The 26,131-nt window shown below is 39.5% G+C and overlaps 1 protein-coding gene across 6 annotated transcripts in view; it reads right to left on the reverse strand.

The window, feature by feature from the left end:
- The window catches only part of LOC108707585 (metabotropic glutamate receptor 5), a 180,732-nt gene that overhangs the window by 110,218 nt on the left and 44,383 nt on the right, over window positions 1–26,131 (reverse strand). For all 6 annotated transcript variants that reach the window (XM_041582717.1, XM_041582718.1, XM_041582722.1 and 3 more), the window contains one exon: window positions 13,105–13,354. In XM_041582717.1, coding sequence (XP_041438651.1) covers window positions 13,105–13,354 — 250 coding nt within the window. The remainder of the gene's footprint in view (window positions 1–13,104; window positions 13,355–26,131) is intronic.

Here is a 26,131-nt window from a genome sequence, read left to right on the forward strand (position 1 = left end):
AGCATTTATTCTTTATACTTTTAATCTTATTACATTTTTACTGTTCAAAGTAGTTTCCAGCATTAAATTGCCATCTGGGTTGCAGAATATAGATATTATTTAAATATTTACAGCAAAGAGAAATTGCATTAAAGATTACTGATAAGGGGTTATATTTGATAAAAGGGTTTCTGTCTTGATTTAATGGTGTCGTTTTTATTTCTAAATGACACGGTTTGCATTACAAATAATTCACGCTACCATATAAAAGTTTATTCCTGAAGCAATAAATAAATTATTTTTAGTTGTAATATTGGTGTGGAGGCAGCCAATTAAATATAAAAAAAATCAGTTTGCTCTTTTGAAAAATAGATTTGAGTGTAGAAGTCTTCTGGAGCAGCGCTATTAACTGATGCGTTTAAAAAAACATGTTTTCCCATGACAGTATCGCTTTAAACAGGTGATGGACCCATTACTGTGGGTGACCAGGGTGAGATGGCCTGAAATGAGAGTTACTGCCAAAAAATACAGATACGTCGACGTGTTTGCCCTATTGTGTGTGTTGTTGGAAAGAAAAAAGGAATTTGATTGTAGAGTAAGCTCAATACAATAGACCAGTGGTTCCCAAATGGGGAGGCTTCCCTAGGAAGACCTGGAGAAGTGATTGGGTTGGAACAGTCTGATATTTGGGGAAAATACATATTTGGGAAAGGGAAAGTCATTTAGGCTGAGATTGGATGAACATTTAGATATTCTGCCCTATCTAACCTTGTTATGCTAAATAAAGGTTTATTATAATAATAATAATAATAATAATAATAATAGTAATAATAATAATAAAGAGTGTTGTAGGTATAGCTATAGATACAATTGGAGTGTAAAGTGTTTGCTAAATGTGTGACTATTTCTCCATAAATTATCCCAATACAGGTATTTTACTGGAATATTAATGGAACAGTGTTGAGATTGTGGAGAAGCCTTTGCATGGCCTCCTTGTGATCATCATTCTTAATTCAATGAAATGAAATGAGGTCACCTGAATAAAATCCATTGTTGCCAATGGCATAATGAGTGTGACTCTCAGTTATTTAGCATTTTGCTGGCGTAGATTCATTTCTTTAAATATAGAGAGCTTTAACATTCCATGGTTTACCATCATTTAGGCATCTGTGTATATACTGGATATCCAGCTCAGACTATACAAAAATCAAACTATACATTTTGTACCAAAAAGTTGTATCAGAAATGGTAGAGGGAGTGATGTGCTCTGTAACAAGTATGCCCTCACATTCAAACACAGTGTTCAGGAGGAATCCAGCTGTTAAGGTTCTTTTAATGTCTCCGCTAGAAAAGTGATTGGGACAAAAATCCTGATTGCTCCATATTGTGGAGGAACAGATAGAAAAATGTCAATGCAGCCAGTTTTCTGTAGTATAAAAGAGTGTTTGGTGCTAGTGTTTTTTTCTCTTGTATCTAATGTCTATAGTGTGTTTGATCTTGCAGCATCACCCTTGCCCAACCCTCCATTGTACTGTATTAAGGTAACTGGGCACAACTTTCCTTAAAGGAGAACTAAACCCTAAAGTTAAAAAAACCCTACCCCCCTACCCTACATAGACCCCCTTCCCTCCTCCCCCCAGCCTAAGTGTTACCCCAGGCAAATGCCCCTAATGTTTTACTTACCCCTCGGTGCAGTGTTTTTTTTCAGGCATCGGAGTTCACGGGCGACATTTTCAGCTGCTTCGGTAATCTTTGTAATGAGACTGGTGCTTTGGCAATTTTCTTGAGTTTCGACACATGCGCCTTTGCCGCGAAACAGTAAATTGCTCCAACTGCGCATGTGTCAGCACGCCGGTCTCATTCCAAAGATTTCCAAAGAGAAGAAGATGACGACTATGAACTTCGATGCCTGAATCTGCACCGAGGAGTAAGTAAAACGTTAGGGGCATTTGCCCGAGGTAACACTTAGGCTGGGGGGAGGAGGTTGTATTTAGGGTAGGGGGTAGGGTTTTTTTAACTTTAGGCTTGAATTCTCCTTTAAAGTCTCTCATAGTCCAAGTCCATCACAAGCAGGGTCGGACTGGGCTGCTAGGGCACCGGGAGAAAACCTGGAGGGCCCCACACACCAGGACTGCTACCTTCCCAGGCTCTGTGTGTCCCCAGGCTGACAATTTTAGGGGCATATTTATTATGCTGTGTAAAACAAAATTTGCTGAAAAAAATTTGTAAAAAGCTGTGTAAAATACTGTAAATGGCTAATTCATCAAGGTGTGTACACCACGTAAACGTCAGACTTTGTGCCATTATTATACATTGTTTCCAGGCGTATTTTTTTACACACCAAAGCCTGGTGATGTGTGATGTATTATCCCGCTGCTTTTTTTCACAGCATAAAAAATATGCCCCTTAGAGTGAACCGAAGTACGACTTTGGGATGGGCCCGGCAGGAGGTACATAGTGGGGTGATTTACAGTTGGGAAGGGAGTTCACCATTATGGTTGCGGAGGTGGGGGAGTTCACGACTGGGACGGTGGTCCCTTGTGGTGGAGACCCAGTCCAACACCAATTACAAGAAAAGAGCAGTAATATTGGTTTTGTGACCATGGGGGCAATGAGAGCATTAAAAGTGCCATCAGCCAGTGACTCACTGCATACAAACTCTCTCAACTGTCAACGTTTACTCAATTAACAGAGTGCATTGGACTTTTAGATATAAATCTCTGTGCAGTAAGGACCCTTCTAAATGGCAGGATTGAGTTTCTAGTATAAAATACCTCTAGGTCCTGTCATTAGTTTTTTGTTTTTTTTCAACAGATGTCAGACTCCTTCATGTAGCGTGCCAAGGGAAAAGACTACTTCATTTAGATAGGCTGTGAACGGTGAGATAGGAGAATCAAGCCGCTAGTAAGAACGCAGCCCAGATGACACAGCCCAGAAGCCCCAACAAGCTACAGAAGAGAAATTCCCTATGCAAGAAGTGTCAAATCTCTGTTGATATTGAAAATGTATTAACAAATATAGATGGACCATATCTATCATTTTTGTATTCAGTCAAGTACAGAATCCTTGACCAAAGGATGTGGTCAAATATTTACCTTTAGTTGCCTGTAGTCCAAAAGTGGGGCCAAATAATGACCTCCCTGACTAATGGATTGAATGAAATGGATCAGCCAGATATCTATTTAACTGGTTTGAAAATCCCATAGGCCAAGGACCACATCATACCACTGAGGTCTTCTCCAATGGGTCTGCAAAGAACCTTCTTAATATCTGACTGTTTACCTAGAGGCCTAATGATCAGATCTACTCAATATGACCCACCACCCTGAAGGTCATTGAATTCCATGTATGGCCAAATTTAATGTCACATGGCACTAAGGGATCAGATTTGGCGGAATGCTGGATTTGACCACATTCTTAACTAAACAATAACATGAAAATCCATAGGAATTTATCAGTAATACTAAAAAACTAAAGGCACCTTCATCTTTCTCTCCAAAAGTCCTCTTAAGCCACCCCAGGCCCAGCAGTGCTCACCTCAGCCAACACTCCAACATGGCTGAAGGGTTCTTTCTGCAAAGAACCAGGCTCTTTTTGTTTATAATCCAGCCAATCATCCTACAGTCTCTATAGTAGGTTCCAATGAGTAGGGATGTAGCGAACGTCGGAAAAAAAGTTCGCGAACATATTCGCGAACTTGCGCAAAAACGCGAGCGGTTCGCGAACGGTTCGCGAACCCCATAGACTTCAATGGGAAGGCGAACTTTAACATCTAGAAAAGACATTTCTGGCCAGAAAAATGATTTTAAAGTTGTTTAAAGGGTGCAACGACCTGGACAGTGGCATGCCAGAGGGGGATCAAGGGCAAAAATGTATCTGAAAAATCTGCCTGTGTGTGCTTGGAAGAGATAGTGTAGGGGGAGAGCTGTTAGTGATTTCAGGGACAGATGATAGTAAGTTTGCTGGCTAGTAATCTGCTTGATACTGCTCTGTATTGGAGGGACAGAAGTCTGCAGGGATTTGAGGGACATTTTAGCTTAGGTAGCTTTGCTGGCTAGTAATCTACTGTTCTCTTTAAACAACTGCCATACGTTGACCTTGTAGGCATTGTTTGCCCAGTTTTTTTGGACGCAGCCACTGAAGCACAGTTGCCATAAAAAATATGCCATATAAATGCTGAAAATAGTAATTTTTCGCCATACGTTGACCTTGTAGACATTGTTTGCCCAGTTTTTTTGGTTGCAGCCACTGAAGCACAGTTGCCAGAAAAAATATGCCATATAAATGCTGAAAATAGTCATTTTTTGCCATACGTTGACCTTGTAGGCATTGTTTGCCCAGTTTTTTTGGTCGCAGCCACTGAAGCACAGTTGCCAGAAAAAATATGCCATATAAATGCTGAAAATAGTAATTTTTTGCCATATACGTTGAGTCAACGTATGGCAAAAAATTACTATTTTCAGCATTTATATGGCATATTTTTTCTGGCCTCTGTGCTTCAGTGGCTGCGGCCAAAAAAACTGGGCAAACAATGCCTACAAGGTCAACGTATACACTACTACAGCGGTGGATACGGATTACGTAAAATATATGAATGCTGCTTGAAAAAAAGTAACTCAAGTGGTTTTTCTAGAGACGATAATATTATCAATATTTAGACAAAATGTGAACAAGCTCACACAGCTAGATGGCGGGTTGAAGAAAACAGTGTGCAAATAATGCCTACAAAGTCAACGTATACACTACTACAGCGGTGGATACGGATTACGTAAAATATATGAATGCTGCTTGAAAAAAAGTAACTCAAGTGGTTTTTCTAGAGACGATAATATTATCAATATTTAGACAAAATGTGAACAAGCTCACACAGCTAGATGGCGGGTTGAAGAAAACAGTGTGCAAATAATGCCTACAAGGTCAACGTATACACTACTACAGCGGTGGATACGGATTACGTAAAATATATTATGGCTGCTTGAAAAAAGTCACTCCGGTGTTTTTTCTGGAGACGGTAATATTATGGATATTTAGACAGAATGTGAACAAGGTCACACAGCTAGATGGCGGGTTGAAGAAAACAGTGTGCAAATAATGCCTACAAGGTCAACGTATACACTACTACAGCGGTGGATACGGATTACATAAAATATATTATGGCTGCTTGAAAAAAGTCACTCCGGTGTTTTTTCTGGAGACGGTAATATTATGGATATTTAGACAGAATGTGAACAAGGTCACACAGCTAGATGGCGGGTTGAAGAAAACACTGTGCAAATAATGCCTACAAGGTCAACGTATACACTACTACAGCGGTGGATACGGATTACGTAAAATATATTATGGCTGCTTGAAAAAAGTCACTCCGGTGTTTTTTCTGGAGACGGTAATATTATGGATATTTAGACAGAATGTGAACAAGGTCACACAGCTAGATGGCGGGTTGAAGAAAACAGTGTGCAAATAATGCCTACAAGGTCAACGTATACACTACTACAGCGGTGGATACGGATTACGTAAAATATATGAATGCTGCTTGAAAAAAAGTAACTCAAGTGGTTTTTCTAGAGACGATAATATTATCAATATTTAGACAAAATGTGAACAAGCTCACACAGCTAGATGGCGGGTTGAAGAAAACACTGTGCAAATAATGCCTACAAGGTCAACGTATACACTACTACAGCGGTGGATACGGATTACGTAAAATATATTATGGCTGCTTGAAAAAAGTCACTCCGGTGTTTTTTCTGGAGACGGTAATATTATGGATATTTAGACAGAATGTGAACAAGGTCACACAGCTAGATGGCGGGTTGAAGAAAACAGTGTGCAAATAATGCCTACAGGGCAAATAATGCCTAAAAGGTCAACTTATACACTACTACAGCGGTAGTAAAATAAAAAAAAGTAAAATAAAAAAAAATGAATATTAAAAAAAAAAATTAAAGTTGGTGCTGCTGAACTACTAGGAGCAGCAGATTAGCACACCAGTCCCACTCCCCAACACTGCTAGACTAATAGCACTGGGCTCTTATAGTAGTAGTAGTAGTAGTAGTAAAACAACAAAAAAATAAATAAAAGCAGTCCTTACAAGGACTACTGTTATTGCAGCAGTCAGCAGATGAGATCAGAAGCAGGACAGCTGCCCACTGCAGCTACATACAGAGCACTGCAGTAGAAGGTAGATTACTAGCCAGCAAAGCTACCTAAGCTTAAATGTCCCTCAAACCCTGCAGACTTCTGTCCCTCCAATAACAGAGCAGTATCAAAACGATTACTAGCCAGCAAACTTTCAACTGTCCCTGAAATCACTAACAGGCAGCAGCTCTCTCCCTACACTATCTCTTCAGCACACACAGCAGAGTGAAAAAACGCTGCAGGGCTTCGGTTTTTATAGGGAAGGGGAGTGGTCCAGGGGAGAGCTTCCTGATTGGCTGCCATGTACCTGCTGGTCTGGGGTGAGAGGGCAAAAAAAGCGCCAACAATGGCGAACCCAAAATGGCGAACGTCGCGCGACGTTCGCGAACTTCCGGCGAGCGCGAACACCCGATGTTCGCGCGAACAAGTTCGCCGGCGAACAGTTCGCGACATCTCTACCAATGAGAACTTGGAGTGACTTTTGGACAGAAAGATCTTTGTTCCTCAACATTTCTAGTAACACAAGACGAGTACTAGAATATCTGTTGAAATTGTTTTGGGTGTTTCTAGCAATGGGATAGCATTTAGTCATTAGCATATATTTATTCTGATTTTAGCTCACAGCACAGTTATTACAATTTCACACATTTGTCTCCTCACCAGAGACAGGAGAGTAAGTGAAAGCTGTTTTGCTAAATGCTGTTAGAATATGGATTATGTTCTACAGCTGTTTCACTTGTGTTTCTGTTGCCAATTCTCTGTTCTCAGCTGACATCAAATACACAAAAATATCATTCTTTCAATTATTTAATTATTGCAAGGAGCAATGTAGCCACGTACTTACAATGTCAGGTGTTATGTACAGGATTCAATTGCACCACGATGTTACTATCTGGCCTCATGGAGGAATTGGGCAGAAGGGAGGTTTGATGGCAAACAGGAGGCAGTATATTGGATGTGGGGCTTTGGCAGGAGTTATCTGTCTAGGGAAGGGTAGGTGGGCAAAAATTGTAGAAGTTGCTAGCTTGGGTGCCATTTTAGGCAGCTCGTGGACTGTAAGGATCCAACTCCTATGAGCAGGGCACAGGTTATAGGAAAGGTCAACGGCTCATGAGAACAACTGGGTCCCATTGTTCTGGAACTTAATTTTGTATTGGGTCCTTCCTTGGTGTTGGTCCCCAGTGGAGCAGGTGATGATAGAGATCTTGGGACTGCTGCTAATTGAGCTGGTTAGTTGCCTCTAGGTGGGGTCATAGAGAAAATAGATATTAGGTCAAAGTCAGGAAAAATGTGGTACTTTTCATGGGCCATTAACTAAGGGACGATATAAGAGGGTGATGAAGGAAAGTTATTTGTTAGTTAGTCAACAGAGTTTGTATTTGTTAAGATAAATTCAATTAATTCAGTTGGTCCAACTTTGTGAACATCTTTGACCAAAACTTCCATCCGTTACGTGCTGTATTATATATGTGTTTCTGAAGTAATGTGGATTATTGGAAAGGGAGGTTTAATATGTGCTCATTTCTTATATATTTCACACATAGGCACCAAGTGGGTATGGCAGGTTCTTCCCCATATGGCTGCAGTATATAGCATAATAATCGAGATACAAGATAGGTCTTTCCCAGAAAGAAAAAGATACAGCTCCCAGGAAGTAGTTACTGCATATTACTATATGTTTAAGGTTATGAATATAAAAAGTCCACCCTACAGTCTCCTACTGCTGAGCATTTTGCATCTTCTCCTGGATCAGTACGGTATATTTCAGAAAAGAGAAGTCTTTACTTCAGATGAACAGAAGCATCTTTATTTTTCTCTGGAAGGCTAAACACTTGCCACCAATGTGAGGCTTCAAGGTTTTTGTTATGTTAGCCACGTTATCAGTTGCCTTCAGCTTCCATCCCCCCAGAGGAAAAAAAACTACAGTGAATGACGACTTAAAAAACACAAGATGAACCGGGCAGAACCGCAACTTGCTTAAACTGTTGGCCCAGCCAGGAATTAAAATTCTTTTCTCATTATTTTCTTTATTAACATTATTATAAAAAAATGCCTGATGGAGGAGAACTTGGTGTCGGGGTCTGTAAAACAGTCTTGACTCAGGTTTGAAGTGGATCCGCCCGGTAGTATCTTAGTGTTAATTACTGTTAATTACTGCGGAAAATGTCAGGTTACTGTTATCTCCCAAGGCTTCTTCTCTCTATATGCGCTTCCCTGTGCCAGTATGTCGGCTGACTGCGTATTAAAATAAAAACAATTTTTTATTCTACAAAGACAAAAATACATGTATCAATGAAGGATACAAAATATATACAAAATGTATACAAAATAAAATCTAAAATAGCCTAGTTATGGAAAGATTTGCTTTGTTTGGGGTTTCAGTATTGTGAAATCATAATAAAATCTGCCCAACTGCAACATCATGATGTCATAGACTCTCCCCCAACTTCACAGGCCCGGCCCTGAATGTCACTGGCCCACCCACTGCTAAATATTCCCTTATACTAAGCAAGACTCAGTAGGAACAGCCGTATACGTTTGCTCAAAAGTGTTGAAATTAGCTAAAAACTTTAAAACCACAGCAGTAAAGATATTCTCCTGCTCTAAATACATTTCACCAGCCACAGCTTCTACACAAAAATATGCAATATAATTATATATGGTTTTCATTGTAGTAAGCACCTTTCTGCAAAAACAGCCCCTTACATTTTCTCTAAACCCGTACAAAAAGATACCATACTATAGGTATTCCTCTGTACTAAGCACAATTTAGCAGGAACAGCCCCTAAGTTTGCTCATAGTCTGTACAGAGAGATCCCATAAAACTATGGTTGCATAGGTATTCCCCTGTATTTAACACAATTCAGCAGGAACAGCCCCTAAGTTTGCTCATAGTCTGTACAGAGAGATCCCATACAACTATGGCAGCATAGGTATTCCCCTGTACTAAGCACAATTCATCAGGAACAGCCCCCTAAGTTTGCTCATAGTCTGTACAGAGAGATCCCATAAAACTATGGCAGCATAGGTATTCCCCTGTACTAAGCACAATTCAGCAGGAACAGTCCCCTAAGTTTGCTCATAGTCTGTACAGAGAGATCCCATAAAACTATGGCAGCATAGGTATTCCTCTGTACTAAGCACAATTCAGCAGGAACAGCCCCTAAGTTTGCTCATAGTCTGTACAGAGAGATCCCATAAAACTATGGCAGCATAGGTATTCCCCTGTACTAAGCACAATTCAGCAGGAACAGCCCCCTAAGTTTTTTTATAGTCTGTACAGAGAGATCCCATAAAATCAGCATAGATATTCCCCTGTAATAAGGTCAAAAAGCACTGAAAATGCAAATGCATAGTGTCCATTTAATCTGCCGTTCTGCTCCACATGACACGGTGCATTTTTAGGTTAAGTGAACATGCAGGATTAGTAGATAAAGCGAATTAAAAACACTCACTCAGTGGCAGCAGCTAAAGATTCATGGGGATAAATGAAAGTCTCATTACTATTTAAAGCCAGATTCTAACTGTGTACTGTATGTGATAAACCAGGGTTGAGGATAAACCAGCACTTGTTTAACCTTTCATTGGTAGGAATTACCCGCAGCAAGAGATACACACACATATATTCTGTATACAGTATAATATAAATATATACACAAACAAGTTTATGAAGACAGTCATAATACATAGTCATCAAATGCCATGTCTGTTGTCTAAAGAATTTTGTGGGTGTGGTACCTTTATAATCTCATCCAGAGAAGGGGCAAACATTATTAAAGGGGTTGTTCACCTTTAAATTAACCTTTTAGTATGATGTAGATAGTGATATTCTGAGATAATTTGCAATTGGTTTTCATTTTTTATTATTTGTGGTTTTTGAGTTATTTAGCTTGGCCTGAACCCAACAGGAGACTATTGGGTCACGCCAAATCTGACTGGTGCTGTGAGAGTGATAGTTATTGAACCAGGGAGGGGAGCTTGTTAGTGTATGACTGTAGTTTTTCAGTAGAACAGGTAATACATTGAATATCTTCCAACATTTTAATTATAAAAAGAGGGACACATTAGACCACAACCCTGTTCCACCCCTTTTTGGCTTTCAGATGCAGGACTGTTCCGTAAAAGACTAGCGATGATCGACATTTTTCGCCAAGTTTCGCCAAGAAAATGATGCCCATAGACCCAAATGGGAGAAAAAAATAGTTGCTAGTCAAAATATGTTTGTTGCCTATAGATTTCAATGAATTTCAGTGAATTTCCCCCAAAGCGAAATGGGTCTAATTTACCAATCACTAGGCAGGACCATTGGCCAGCCATTGATAGGGGCCCACTGCCTGGCTCAGTGCTGGATTTCCTTAAAGGAGAATTCAAACCCCCCATATAATAAAACCCACTAACCTACATAGTCCCCCTCCCTGCTCCCGCCCACACAGGTGATAACTGCAGTAATTGCCCCATATCCTGTAATTACTCCTCGTTGCAGAGTAAGCGCATCGGAGCTCACTGGCGCCATTTTCTTCTCTTCGGTAATTTTTAGAAATGAAGCGCCGCAGTTGAAGCAATCTTCCAGTTCTGGACAACTGTGCATGCGCCGAAAGTGAAGGAAATTGCATATGGGAATGAAGAAGACCCGAAGATTACCGAAGAGTAGGGATGGGTGAATTTGACCCATTTCGGTTCGCCCAAAATTCACCGCCGGTGAAATGTCCCCGACGCCCATTTTTTTTGACGCACAAATGCCATACAAGTCTATGGGTGTCATTTCTGCAACACGGCAAAAAAAATCACCCATCCCTACCGGAGAAAAGAAGAGGACACCCGTGAGCTCCGCTGAGGGCTGAGGGAAAGTTGGAAGCATCATATTTACTATTTCTACTTATATAGTTCTGGCTTCGCTCAGGTAAATTGCGTTCTTACAGTAACTCACAGACAGAAAATCCATTATGATTCCAGACATTTATGTGGAGCAGATTATCCGAGGAGCAAATTCGGCTGAATCAAATGCAAGTTTGTGCGGAAAATGCCTTGGCGTAATTACCATTAGATGTGCTTAGAAGCTTCACTGCATCTGAAAAGCAATTTGACCACTTTAAGAGGAGTCTAATGTGCGCTAATTAAACTGCAAGCCAGCATCGTTATAATTGTCCAATTGTTACATTTATGCTAAAAGGAAGTTAAATTAAGTTCTCACCCTTGGGGGATCTTCCTTCTGAGTTACAAAAAATAAAATTCAAAAGATTGGCAAAAATAGTGTAGAAATCAGCTTTAACTATTTGGCTGGGGGATGAGAATTTTTAAGGTCAAACACTGAAATGTCTCTTAGATCAGCAACGGATGACATAATATATAAGTACATCTTAAACTTCTACTCTTATAGGAGGAACATTAAGAGAACAGGAACTAGGCGTATCCCCAAGTAATAACCATATCCAAAATGTTGCAATTGTATGGATCCAATACAAAAAGTGTCTGCGACCCAAGTGTCATACTGAACGATACTAAATATGGCGTTTCAGGGCTCCATCAATGATTAGGACTCCCTACAGTTGTAAATGAAGACATCTCAGTGTAATAGTGGTGCTAGAAAATACTCCCTGCTAGAAAATCATCATCATAATCCCATGTCTAGAAGTCTAACCAGGAGCAACACACACAACAAAAATAATTCCGTTAATTTGTAGCCATAAAATATTACAAAAAGTTGACGTTTCAGGAGGGATGAATCTGCAGACAAAAGTCTGAGTTGGGGTACACAAGAATTGCACACTCCTTGACAAGGCTCAGGCAGGGACGTCGCCATCTCCCCTCATCAATAGAGTCATAATGATGCACTATAGACATTTTTGAGACTTTATTTCTTTTCCCATTTAGGCAAGGGCCAGATGATCGCAAATCAAGCTCGGCCTGCATTTCTCCACTGTGGGTTTCAGTGCCGAAATATGACATTTTGCATTTCGGACAGGAATCTGCCCTGCCTGAACAAAAGAAGGGTGGCAGCAGGGCAGTGGTTTCGTAGCCTTCTTCTAGTCCTAGTCTTAGGGGCATATTTATTATTCTGTGTAAAACGAAATTCACCGAAAAAATGGTGTAAAAATCCCTCCGATCCCTATCCTCCCACCCACTTCCTGTCCCGCCTCCGCCCATATCCCTCATCCCGCCTCTGCCCCACCCACATCCCTCCTGACTCAGCCCACAATGGCCAGACTAGCTTCCCCCTTTCCTCGTCGGTAAGAGAGAACGGCTGGAGAGGAGTGTTTTTTTATTATCTATAGAGGAAGCAGACCCCACAATCCAGCCCCCCCCTGTACCCTGGGCCCCCTGCGGCTGAAGGTTCTGCTTCCTCTATAGTAACGCCACTAAATATATATAAATGGTGAGGAAGACAAGTGCAAGATTCTCTTTATCCATGGCAGAACCAGTAACCAACCAACTGGATTGTCAGCATTTAGTTTAATGCCTCCCAATAGAATTGTTTACTGTAGGACAGTGATCCCCAACCAGTAGCTCGTGAGCAACATGTTGCTCTCCAACCCCTAGAAAGTTGCTCCCAGTGACCTCAAAGCAGGTGCTTATTTTTGAATTCCAGTCTTGGAGGCAGTTTTGGTTGTTTAAAAACCAGGTGTACTGCCAAACAGAGCCTCAATGTAGGTTGACAATCCACATTGCGGCTACCCAATGGCCAATCACAGCACTTATTTGGCACCCCAAGAACATTTTTCATGTATGTGTTGCTCCCCAACTCCTTTAACTTCTGAAGGTTGCTCACGGGTTGAAAAGGTTGGGGATCTCTGCTGTAGGACAACCCCTTAAATGTTACCTCAATGACATATAGGAAGGTCAGCATGGTTTTGGAACAGTAGGACGTAGCTGGCCATGCTCTGGGCAGATTGGAGAATGGTCAAAATTGCCCTGTTTTTAAGATATCAATTGTTGAGAGGATAAAACAGTTACTCCCAAGTTCCTTGCAAACATATATAATTAACTTACCTTCCAAGTAGAAGAAATTCTCCGATCAGATTCTGGCGCTTCATGGCCATCAGAAGGCCTCGCACGGTCATGCCCTCACAGAAACACACCACCACCCGGGCTTTAGGCAGATGACTCCGTAGCTTCTTTAGCAGCTTGTCGAAGCTCTGCTCTCCAGCATTGCTGTAAATCTTGTAGGAGTGAGCGATACAGATGCCATCTTTAGCCGACATGTCTTTAAATGCTTCCATGCCTCTCTCCCCGTAATTGCCTAAAAAAGGAGATGGACAAGGTCAATAATCATTTTTATATTTTTAAAGGATATTTGTAATTTTGGTACTAAAAGTAAATACTGTAGTTATCTTAAAGGGCCACTATAATGTCACATACCTCCTCCCTAATGATTAATATAGTAATGCTGAAAGCTAAAAAATATATACAGGTATGGGACCTGTTATCCAGAATGCTAGGGACCTGGGGTTTTCCGGATAACGGATCTTTCCGTAATTTGGGTCTTCATGCCTTAAGTCTACTAGAAATTCATTTAAACTTTAAATAAACCCAATAGGCTGGTTTTGCTTCCAATAAGGATTAATTATATTTTAGTTGGGATCAAGTACAACCTAATGTTTTATTATTACAGAGAAAAAGGAAATCATTTTTAAAAATTTGGATTATTTGGATAAAATGGAGTCTATGGGAGACAGCCATTCCGTAATTAGGAGCTTTCTGGATATCGGGTTTCCGGATAAGGGATCCTATACCTGTATATATATTTATTAATATTGCTTTATTACCCAAGCTTCTATGAACGTACTACTGGATCAGCTGCAGTTTCAGCATTGCCTGTTGATTCTTTATTAGTATTCACGACTCCTATGTGTTTATTGTTTTATTACAAGAAACTAGAAAGAGGCTGGAAGTCAAGGGGTGTGGTAGAATGTTATTGGGGGTGTTACCGACTAGACATTATCATACATGGCACTCTCCTTCGCAAAGACAAATTCTTAGTTTTGTTATAACCTTTATTGAGAAACACCCGTAATCTATGCATAGGGATTCCTGAGTACTTTTTCCTCAGCGATGTTACTATTTAGGTCTAGCTCTAGAATTCAGCTTTTAGTAAAATTAAGAGAATGGAAATACCCTCTTTATTAAGGAAATATCTCATCGGGAAAACCCCTAGGTCCTGAGCATTCTGGATAACAGGTTCTATACCTGTATTAGGAAGTGAGTTCAATACATTTGTGTCTATCATCATCAGTAAGGGGTTGAATTAAGAATGCTGGAGCCTTGGGGCTCAAGCATTTGGGTACTAAAATCACTGGAGTGACTTCTTCTTCCTTGGCTTCATTGGAGATCAGATCTTTTTTCATAACAAAAAAAAAAAAAAAAGTTTGGCAAGTTCTTGGTGCAAGCTTTTTTATTTATTATTTTTAAAAACCCGGTTAGGAGAAAAAAAATCAAATCACCAGGAAGCCAAGGAAGAGAGAGTTTAGGAACTCTTGTATGGTTTTATTACCCAAAGGCTTAAGCATTCTTAAATCAGCGCCTTACTGTACCACTTTATCCATGCCCATGGACTGTAGCTGTTCTCATTGACCTTAATATGATAAAACATAGTAACATAGTAAGTTAGGTTGAAAAAAGACACGTCAATCAAGTTCCACCTTTTAAGTCTATATATTACCTGCCTAACTGCCAGTTGATCCAGAGGAAGGCAAAAAACCCCATCTGAAGCCTCTCCAATTTTTCTCAGAGGGGGAAAAAATTACTTGAAAATTACCTGACTCCAAAAAGGCAATCGTACCAGTCCCTGGATGAGCTATCTTCCATAACCCTGTATTCCCTCACTTGCTAAACACCATCCAACCCCTTCTTATACCTATCTAATGTATCAGCCTGTACCACTGATTCAGGGAGACAATTCCACATCTTCACAGCTCTCACTGTAACAAACCCCTTCCCAATATTTAGGTAGAACCTCTTTTCTTCTAATCGGAATGGGTGACCTCGTGTCAGCTGGAAAGACCTACTGGTAAATAAAGCATTAGAGAGATTATTATATGGTCCCCTTATATATTTATACATAGTTATCATATCACCCCTAAAGCACCTCTTCTCCAGCGAGAACAACCCCAACTTGGTCAGTCTATTTGGGTTATTTAATGTTTACATGATTTTCTAGTTGACATAAAGTATGAAGATTCAAATTATGTTTTGCAGGCTGTTCCCAGCTAATTCAACACTGTCTTTTTAAATCTATATTACTGTGGCTGAATGGAACATATCCAGTAATATCTCATGCACGCTCCGCTTGCCCAAAGCGAAAATGAAATATAATCCAAGCAGTTTCGTACACCGAAGCATATCAAGAAAATTACTGTTTTGTAATTTAGACTTGTTTTGTCTCGGGAGAATTTCAGTACAGCCCCAAGCAGAATAGTGTAAAGACACAAAAAATAATCAGACACTTGTAACTCATATAATAAGCAATGTAATAATATTTGTTAAGCTTTTCTACAGTAGCAAATCACCTTGTTTTTTCCCTATAATGCAGCATTCCCCCGTTCCAAGAATGTCAAGGCTTTTGCAGGCAACCCAATTGCAGGTAATTGCATAATCTTTAATTGCATATCTCTTTAAGGGTTTAGACTTCTAAACATTGTACTTACTACTATAACGAATCAGTCTGTACAATAGGCACACTGACTGCAAATCAGTTACAGTATATTTTAATTTTTAATTCAGATTCACCAATCATGAGTGTTGGATGATATAAGAGGGTAATGTTGCCACCTGTACTTATGTCCTCAACTGCTGCCTGGCCAGCTCATAGTGGTTGACAGTTGGCACTATCATTACCCACTTTCTGCAGATAATCCTGAGATAATGACCTTAGGACTGATTGTAGGGCAAGGCAGCAAACATATTTCTACTGGGACTCTGGCATTAGTGTAAACATCAAGGATGTCTAACATGTAGACTTCCAGTAGTTGCAGAACTGCACATACAAGAGATCTTGGGGACTATAGTGTACCAGGGTCCACCATCCATGGTCCACTCTAAGAACCATTAGATATAGTATTTGATGTACTGGGATGACATGAATCCATGATTGATAATGTCCTACAGTGAGGTCCACTGGTTCCTTGGTACTCTTGCAGGCCAGTCCTACCCTGGAAGACCACAGGGTCCAGCCTTTCAGCAATCTAACCAAAAAAGAGGTATTTACATTGCACATGCAGAGCTTTTGCCATAAGATCCATCAAGCTTGAAAGAGCAGCCATACTGTATGTACCATCCCCAATGGAAACAGGAACTAATGCGGCCTCTCCAGTATTAATAAGGATGCAAATGAACCCTCATAGCTGGTCTGCTTCTGGGGTTTTTGGGGTCAGTGACCCCACTTACAGCTGCTGGCAGGAAATAACCATTCATAAACCATAATTGAAAACCATACAAAATGAATAATGGAGACCAGCCTAAATGTTTTCTAGAACAGAAATTTTTTTTTTCATGTATTAAATATTAATATAAAGGTTGACATCCCCTTTAAGGTGGCCATACCACAGGCTACAATTAATGTTACCTGTAGGGTTGCCAACTTTCATGGATCAACCATCCAGACAGGGAGTGGATTAGGTGACATAGGGGACAGATTGGTGACATTTAGGGGTGGATCTGTAACATCAGTGGTTGTGTCTCATCCCATATCTAAGATGTTAATTCTGAACAGAACTACTGCAACCCAGCAGGATTCTGTCAATATCTGTACTGGACCCAGGAGAATAATTTCTCTCAGGGACTTTTTGTGATAGTTTCCAAGCTTTGATACATCATTGGCATCAGGAATTTCATTATATGCTTTCATATCAGACAGTTAGAATTAGGGCATGAGTTTGGAGAACTGGTCCAGGATTATGTCCATTGCTGGCTCTGCTTGGTTCCATTCATTCGGTCTTCCCTCTGGGAAATAAAGAGTACCTGTAATGCTGGATCTGTTTGCTTTTCAGTTGTATTCCCTTGTGACACCACCCACACTGAGCCCAGCACAGAGACTTATTAGCATAAAGAATTCTGCTGGGAGGAGTGGGCGATGGAATACAGCAAGGAGGGTTAAAATTAAACCCATGCATGTACGCATTTGTATACATATGGTAGGCTTTCAGCAAGTGCGATGCCTCGAATTTACTTTCCAACCGTACTTCCTTCTTTTAAAGTAACTTAAATGATTAAAAAAAAAAGTAGATACATAATGAGCAACAGAAGGCAAGGAATGATCAATGAGTTTGGTGGTGGATATAATGTATGAATACAAAGAACAGGAACCAACCATAAAAACACACACACAGAGCTACATTTAGGGGAATGGACCCTGGCATAAGTCCAGGTGCTTTACTGGCCATGCCAGAGTCAGACTGTACCAAATCAGTCCCTACTGAGTTACTTTGGAGAAACATTACGTGTGCCGTAGGCTTAATTGGTGAAAAACTGTCATGCACAAAAAAGACTCTTATTACCAAGAAATGCTTCATATGCAGTTGTGTGGCAGATATAATGTAGAAATGTATTTAAAATAGCAATTCACTGTTACTGGCTCTTCAATGTTTATGTCCTAAAACTAAATTGCTAAACCCAGATAGTGTAAGTTACAGCTAAAACAAGACCAGCAATGCATAACTAAAGCAACTGGGCTCATTGAGAAAATGTTTCACCACTTAACTGAGCATTTTCTTCAGTTCATTTGTAGGGAATCTGCTGTTGGGCCCTGGTTCCTGATGCATGATCACACCCTACAAAGCCAATATCTGTATCTCTGTCCTTTATACATCTGCCTAGCATTAGGCATTAGCTCAGACTTGTGCTTGGTTCATAGTTTTAATCAAATTTGGGGGGGGAAACAATGAAGCCCATGCATCCCAGATTTTGGTTCTTTTAGTTTCCCAATCATAGGCCTGAAATGGTCAGGGGCTTATTTGGTCAAGATGAGGAGCTCTGGGTGGATTGTGGGTTTGCAGGAGTGGAATGCAAAATGCCAGGTTAGATCATAAGTATGGCTAATAATGTTCCTATCCGAAAACAGTGAATACAAAGGGAAATGTGGTGTCTCTAAAGCAGGGGTCCCCACCATTTTTTGCCTGTGAGCCACAATCAAATGTAAAAGAGGTTGAAGAGCAACATAAACATGCAAAAACGTTCCTGGTGATGGCAAATATGATGGCTATTGGTAGCCCCTATGTGGACTGGCAGCCTACAGGAGACTCTGTTTGGCTGTAAATCTGTTTTTTATGCAACCCACCCGTAAATCTGGTTTTTATGCAACCAAACCGTGCCTCCAAGCCTGGAATTCAAAAATAAGCACCTGCTTTGAGGCCACTGGGAGCAACATCCAATGGGCAACATGTTGCTCATGAGCCACTGGTTGGGCATAACTGATGTAATTACTGCTTAGAAAAATATGTTCGGCATTAAAGGACCATTATATTCAAATGGTTTCTTTGTTCATTGAGAACAGTAATATAGAACAGTTTTGTTGCCTAAATTTTGTTGTACATGATAAAGCTTACCTTCAATTCAAGCAAATAGGAGCAGTAGCACACCTGGTCTCTCAGTATCCTCAACGGTGCTTGGGGTTAAAGGAGGACGGCACCTCCAACCAATGATCAATAAGATGAAACTCCAGCACACGAATGCTTAAGGGTTCATAACCCGTGTTTATTGTCAATGCCAAACAGGAAACAACGTTTCGGGAGCGTACCCCTGACGAAGGGGTACGCCCCCGAAACGTTGTTTCCTGTTTGGCATTGACAATAAACACGGGTTATGAACCCTTAAGCATTTGTGTGCTGGAGTTAAAGCTTACCTTCAAACCACAAATTAAAAAATAAGCACCTGCTGTGAGGCCACTGGGCGCAACATCCAAGGGGTTGGTGAGCAACATGTTACTTGTGAGCCACTGGTTGGGGATCACTGCTCTCCCATAGGAACCATCTACCATAGGAACCATTACAAATGTCATCATTCTACTGGCCAGTAATGTCTAATTCATTGAAGATGTACCTAAAAATATCTTGGCTCATATATTGTTGTGATGATAACACTCCCTCAAACAAGAGTATAAAGAAGCATAAAAAGAAGCATAGCCCACCATAAACGATGACAACAACCAAATGATCCAAGATCACATGTTTTTTGTCCATGCTCCTTGCATTGTATACAGTGTCACTGATAATTAAAGAAGTAAAGAGACAGGCAAAATATATTTATGTGTAGGTTTTTGACTTGCCTGTAGGTCCCAAGCTGAAATGGCATTTAGAAACTTACTATAATTTTTTTGACTCGATCCAAAAGAAAGACCCATTTTACAAAGTGAACACAGCAGATTTTTTTTACCTGTAGATACTCCCGTTCATAATTCAATATTAATCATGTTATATTTTACTTTGATGCTTTCAGTTACATAAATACACCAGCATGTTGTCCCACATCAAAGCATTGCTTGCCTGGATTTTGATAAGAAGTGATTGGTCTGAAAGCCTTTGAGAGAATTCTCTTACCTATCTTCCGACACATGGACAGAAATACTGTAAAACCTAAAGTTTAAAGTGCTTCAGACAAGTAATCTAACTTTTTATTGAAAAGAACTACAAAGGGTTCATCTTATACAACTATGTACCTACTGTGGTGATTTGCAGAATGTAGTTTGACATTGGGTCAACAGTTTGAGGAATGATGATCAGAACACTGATATAAGACTCTAACGTTATCACATCAGGGGACATTAGCAATCTAATATTGACTGCACCAGCTTGCTCATGTAAGGAGTGAGTAGATACTTAGCTTTCAGTTGGAAAGGGCTGCCTTATGTGAAAACAATTCCAGCCGATTACTGATATTAATGTCTCATTAACTTGGGTTGGTGTTACTTGGTTTTCACATCTATTATGTTATTATTTATATTTATTTTTCAGTTATTGAACATGCTCTTGTCTGTGACAAACTTTAAGAGGAACAGAGCCATGAAATAATCAATTTGCATAATGGTGTCTAATTAAAGCTGATTTTCCAAACTGACCTGCCTTGGTACATGGTTGATCAAGAAATGTATGTGTTTGGCCCAGCTTGGCCTGCTATGTGGCCAATTATGATGTGGGAGATCAAACTGGTCCCCTGCAACATGGTCCATTTATTGCTAAATTCTGCCCCTTGTGATTGTATCCCTCTGTGTCTAACCCACTGTGTCTGACTATTTGTGCAAGAATTTTACCATCTTTACTGGGCTCTTCTTACTGGTCTCATTTCTCTGTCTATAGCCAGGTGTGTAATAGATAATAAGGTCTCACATTAACCCAAGTTAGAAAATTTTATTATTATGCTTTGAAAATAAAAGACAGGATCAGATGTTATCTATAGTATTTTGATTATTAAGTTATTTAGTTATTAATACATACAATCTGTTACCGCGACGCTAATACTCTTTTAACTCAAATTGCAGCACTTTATAAGATATTTTCTGCCATATTTCAGTGTTGTCTTAGGTTTTCTCCTACACAAAAAGGCAATTATGCATTACACCCACACAACCCATTTCACTGAGATCAGGGCACTTCTTGCACTAATAAAAGAATAACTCAACTGGGGATCTGGTTTCACTACCTATATTTTCATATTTCCGCTTGAAAAATACACATAAGTATATTAAACCTTATGTTTAGATAGCACAAATAGAACATAGATAGATGATAGATATATGATACATGATAGATGATTGATAGATAGATAGATAGATAGATAGATAGATAGATAGATAGATAGATAGATAGATAGATAGATGATAGATAGATAGATAGATAGATAGATAGAACATAGATAGATGATAATTATATGATAAATGATAGATAAATGATAGATGATAGATAGATAGATAGATAGACAGACAGACAGACAGACAGACAGACAGATAGATAGATAGATGATAGAGAGACGGACGGACGGACAGACAGACAGACAGACAGACAGACAGACAGACAGACAGACAGACAGATAGATAATGATATAGATAGGGCAGAGAGAGAGATAGATTATGAAAAATAAAGGATCCACTTGAGTTAATGAGTGTTACAAATACATTATACGGTATAGGGAAAGTAGATGATCTATGGAACTGAGTTGATGCATCATATTTGACAGGAACTGGTGTCTCAGATTAGAAAGAAAAAAGAAGAATGTTCAAGGGCATAAAGGAAGAAACAGCAGACCTCAAAGCTGGGGTCAAGAAAAATAGGAACCCTGGAGATGGACTCATACCCTTTGAAAATACATTTGTTCAAGATGAATTATCTCCCTGAAGGTTCTGTAGATGTAGGGGGTCTCTAAATAAAGGTTTTGCTAAGGACCAGTAAGTTCTAATTATGTCACATACACATACTCCTCAATCTTCACATGCAAGCATTAGTTGACATGCAGGAAAATATTTCTGAATTATCTGACTGCACTACTATATAAATCAAGGGGAAGCAGGAAGTACAGTTTATTAAGAACATAATGGAAATGGATTATGTGGCCAAATTCCAGTTTATTTTGAAATTTAGGGGAACAGCTATCATAGACTACAAAAAGGTGATAAGAACCCCCCCCCCTCCTGTTTTCTCTCTTTTCCATCTCTCCAAACCTTTTTTTATGATTTACACCAGTGATCCCCAACCAGTGGCTCGTGAGAAATCGTTGCTCATCAACCCCTTGGATGTTGCTCCCAGTGGCCTCAAAGCAGGGGCTTATTTTTGAATTCCTAGTCTGAAGGCAAGTTTTAGTTGTATAAAAGCCAGTTGTACTGCCAACCAGAACCTTCTGTAGGCTGTCAGTCCACATTGAGGCTACCCAATGGCCAATCACAGCCTTTATTTGGTATCCCCAGGGACTTTTTTCATGCTTGTTTTTCTCCCCAATTATTTTTACATTGTAAAAAAAGGTAAAAAAGGTTGGGGATCCCATTCTGTCTCTAATAATGCAATTCAAAAACGATCTACCTAAGAATGTTCTACTGAAAAGATCAACAACATAAATATGCAAAAAGTATCTTTGGATTAGAATAATCCAAAATTCAAGATGGAGGTTAAAATGTTTGCCTTCAGTTCTGATTCTAGGTGACGTATGTAGCTGTTCAACAGTGCACAGTAATTGGGTTCTTTTGTTTATGCTTTAGTCTAGAGATTACAAGTGTAAACTTTTTTTTTTTTTGTAACTTAAATTTTATTTATTTTGTAAAGAGTAGCAAAATTGCATTTACAGACAAGATAAAAGTATAAGGGATACATTGCAGTTCACATACATAATTGGCATCAGCCTTTCATACATGTATATTATACCCTATAGCCGAAGACATAGAATTCCGCAATTGCAAATTGTGATCTATGCAATTAGAAATAATAAAATCAAAGTAAATTATCAACAAAAAAAGTAAAGACAATCAAATATAAAAAGACATAAGAGATTTAGTAAACAGAACTAAGGTTAGACTCGATGCCATATGGCTTAGTTCCCATTAACCCAGTGGGACTAAGAATAGACTAGTAAGTGTCTTCTAGTAGGTGTCCTCAACTCTTCCCAGGTTTATAGACCGTGGACTTAAGTAAAATTAAAGGAGGCGGAGGTCCCAGGGTGACCATGTTCTTAAAAACTGAGGTAGTTTGTTTTGCAACAAAGCAATAGAATGTTCAAACCTTTTGTTGCTTTCAATTCTGTTGTTTATTTCCAACCAGGAGGGGATAGCCGATGACTTCCATTTAGATGCTATAGAAATACGTATCACTGTCAGTATATGGTTAATCAAATTCTGAGTATGTTTAGGTTGGTTCTCAAAGGGCTTCCCCAACAAGAAGGTAGTAACCTCTAAGGGAGTATCTCTATGCATCAGACAATCTAGCAATTTTTTAACCTCTAACCAAAACGGCTGTATACAGGGGCACTCCCAGAATATATAATATAATGTGCCAACATTCAGGCACCCTCTCCAGCATAATGGCGAAACATCCGGGAATATATTATGTAATCTAGAAGGAGTGAGGTACCAACACATTAGTATCTTATATATATTTTCTTTTTGCTTTACACAGGTTACGCTGCTTTTAGCATTGAGCCAAATATCCGACCAATCCTCCTCAGGGATTTCATAACCAAGTAGAGTGTCCCATTTTTTCACATAGTTATGTTTGTAACCTGTTAGGCGAGTAGGGTCATTAATCAATCTATATATTTTGGATATTAGGCCTTTCTGTGGCAAGCCTTTGAGCGCCAAGTTTTCAAATTGAGTAGGAGCTTCTTCCCGAAATGTTCTAATAAATGGATCGGCATAATGTCTCATTTGAAAGTAGAAATACCAGGGTATTGCATTGCTAGATGTTTTAACAATCAATTGATCTAGAGTAAGCATGATCGTTTGCGAAGTATTCAATAAATCAGAAATCCTGAATAACTCTACTAATTCGTCTGGCTGGCTTCCCCAGAATGTTAGTCCTGGCTGGAATGAAGGATTACCTCGCACAGCAGTTATGGGGGGAGTAGGCTAAGGATAGTTTATATTTGATCTTCAATTTCCTCCATAAATGCAATGTTAGAGCCGTAGTATTTAACATCATAATTTTAGGTAGCACAATCCCTGGGGTGGGCCAAAACCAGATATTAGGATGGTAAGGAAGGAACTGTGAGTTTTCTATATGTGTCCAATGGGAATTAGGGGTCCAAGAGGACCATGCTAGCACTGGTCGAAGTTGGGCAGCTTCATAGTATCGGTGCAGGAGCGGGACTCCAAGTCCTCCCTGTATAGGTGAAGTGGTTAATGTCTGTCTGTTAATTCGATGTTTCTTTTTCCCCCAAATAAAGCTATGAATTGCTGTCTGTATTTCTTTAAAGAATTTCTGTGGGATGGGCACCGGTAGGGTTTCAAATAAATATAAAAATTTGGGCAAAATGTTCATCTTAACAGAGTTAATTTTGCCCAACCACGAAATTGGGTATGTATGCCATTTAAGAAGGGTAGATTTTATCTTTTGTGCTAGTGGCATAAAATTTTGGCGAAATAGGCCCTCATATGTAGGAGTAATTTTAGTTCCCAAATAGGATATGTAATCCGTCTTACAGTTATATTTATATTGTGTGCGTAAAGCTACTATCATATGGGCTGGCAGTCCTATGGGAAGAGCTTCCGTTTTAGATATATTTAATTTATAACCGGATAGTCTCCCATAGCAATCTAACAATTCTTGAAGCGCTGGTAGCGAGGTTTGGGGGGACGTTAATGTTAATATTACATCATCTGCATAAAGTGCAATTTTATATTTTAAAGACCCTATGGTTATTCCTTGTATAGTCTTGCTCGTTCTGATAGTTGCTGCTAGGGGCTCAATGCTTAAAGCATACAATAAGGGGGAAAGGGGGCACCCCTGTCTCGTCCCATGTAGGATCTTTATCGGGTTTCTGGTCCGTGCAGGTAATTTTAAGAAAGTGCTAGGTGTGGTATACAATGCTTTTAAAGCGGTTAAATAAGGGCCTGAGAGATTCAAATGTGTAAGTAAAGCAAATAAATATGACCAGTCTAAACGGTCAAAAGCTTTTTCCGCGTCTAAGCTTAATACCAACATTACAAGTGTAAACTTTTAATCCAGTCACTGAACGAACGCATGAAAAAAAATAATACCTATTGGTTTTCTTCCAATATGAATCTGCAAAGTAAACTTTTCATGGCACAATTCTAATGAAAATATTATCGGAGCGAGAGAGGGGGGCGGCATCTGGGCTGCTGCCTCAGGAGGCAGAAGAACCCCCGGAATTGGCACTGCCAAACTAGCATGATAACCTTGTATAAGAAATTTAGACATGGCATGGTGAGCTGGGGATAGAATCTGAGGGGATTGGTCAAGCAAAAAGTGTACAGGTATGGGACGTGTTATCCAGAATGCTTGGGACCTGGGGTTTTCCGGATAATGGATCTTTCTGTAATTTGAAACTTCATGCCTTAAATCTACTAGACAATCATGTAAACATTAAAGACACCCAATAGGCTGGTTTTGCTTCCAATAAGTATTAATATTGTCTTAGTTTGGAGCAAGTACAAGGTACAATTTTATTATTACAGAGAACAATTTTTTTTAAATTTTTGGATTATTTTGATAAAATGGAGTCTATTAGAGACGGCCTTTCCATAATTCGGGAACTTTCTGGATAACTGGAGTTTCCAGATAACGGATCCCATACCTGTATAGAATTAAAAAAACATGATGGCAACTTGCCCATAGCATGTGCAACACAACTTAAGCAACAAAACGGTTATATATTACTGTTCTTATTGAACAAGGAAACCATTTGACTATAGTGGTCCTTTAATGCAGAACATCTTTTTCTAAGCAGCCTTCACATCAGTGATCCCCAACCAGTGGCTCATAAGCAACACATTGCCCCATGAATATTGCTCCCAGTGGCCTCAAAGCAGGTGTTTATTTTTGAATTCCTAACTTGGAGGAGTATTAGTTGCATAAAACTAGTTTTAGGGCCAAACAGAGCCTCCTGTAGGCTGTCAGTCCACATAGGGGCTACCAATAGCCAATAAAAGCTCATATTTACCAAATAGCCAATCACAGTTCATATTTGGCACCCCCAGGAATTGTTTTCATGCTTGTATTGCTCCCCAACACTTTTTAAATCCGAATATTGCTCATGGGTAAAAAAGGTTGGGGACCCCACTTTACATGGTATCAAATTGTCGATTCTACTCCATGTTTTTTTTATTTATGTCCTACATGCATGATTTATAAAGAGTAAAGACTACCCTTGAAGAATACTTTTATATGAACAATGAGTTAATGTATAGTCATGAGACCCAGGAGTTACAGTATTCCAGCCTTTTCTATAATTTCATCATTTCCCAAAAGCAAATCAGGGCCCATTCAGTTTAGTTGTTTTATTCCTCGAATGACTTTATGACTGTGCACAACGATATTTTGTATTACAGTAAAAAAGCAATTTGCATAATGGTCTACTTTTTGGTGTAAGA

Source organism: Xenopus laevis, chromosome 2L (assembly GCF_017654675.1).
Source record: "Xenopus laevis strain J_2021 chromosome 2L, Xenopus_laevis_v10.1, whole genome shotgun sequence".
Taxonomy (NCBI): domain Eukaryota; kingdom Metazoa; phylum Chordata; class Amphibia; order Anura; family Pipidae; genus Xenopus; species Xenopus laevis.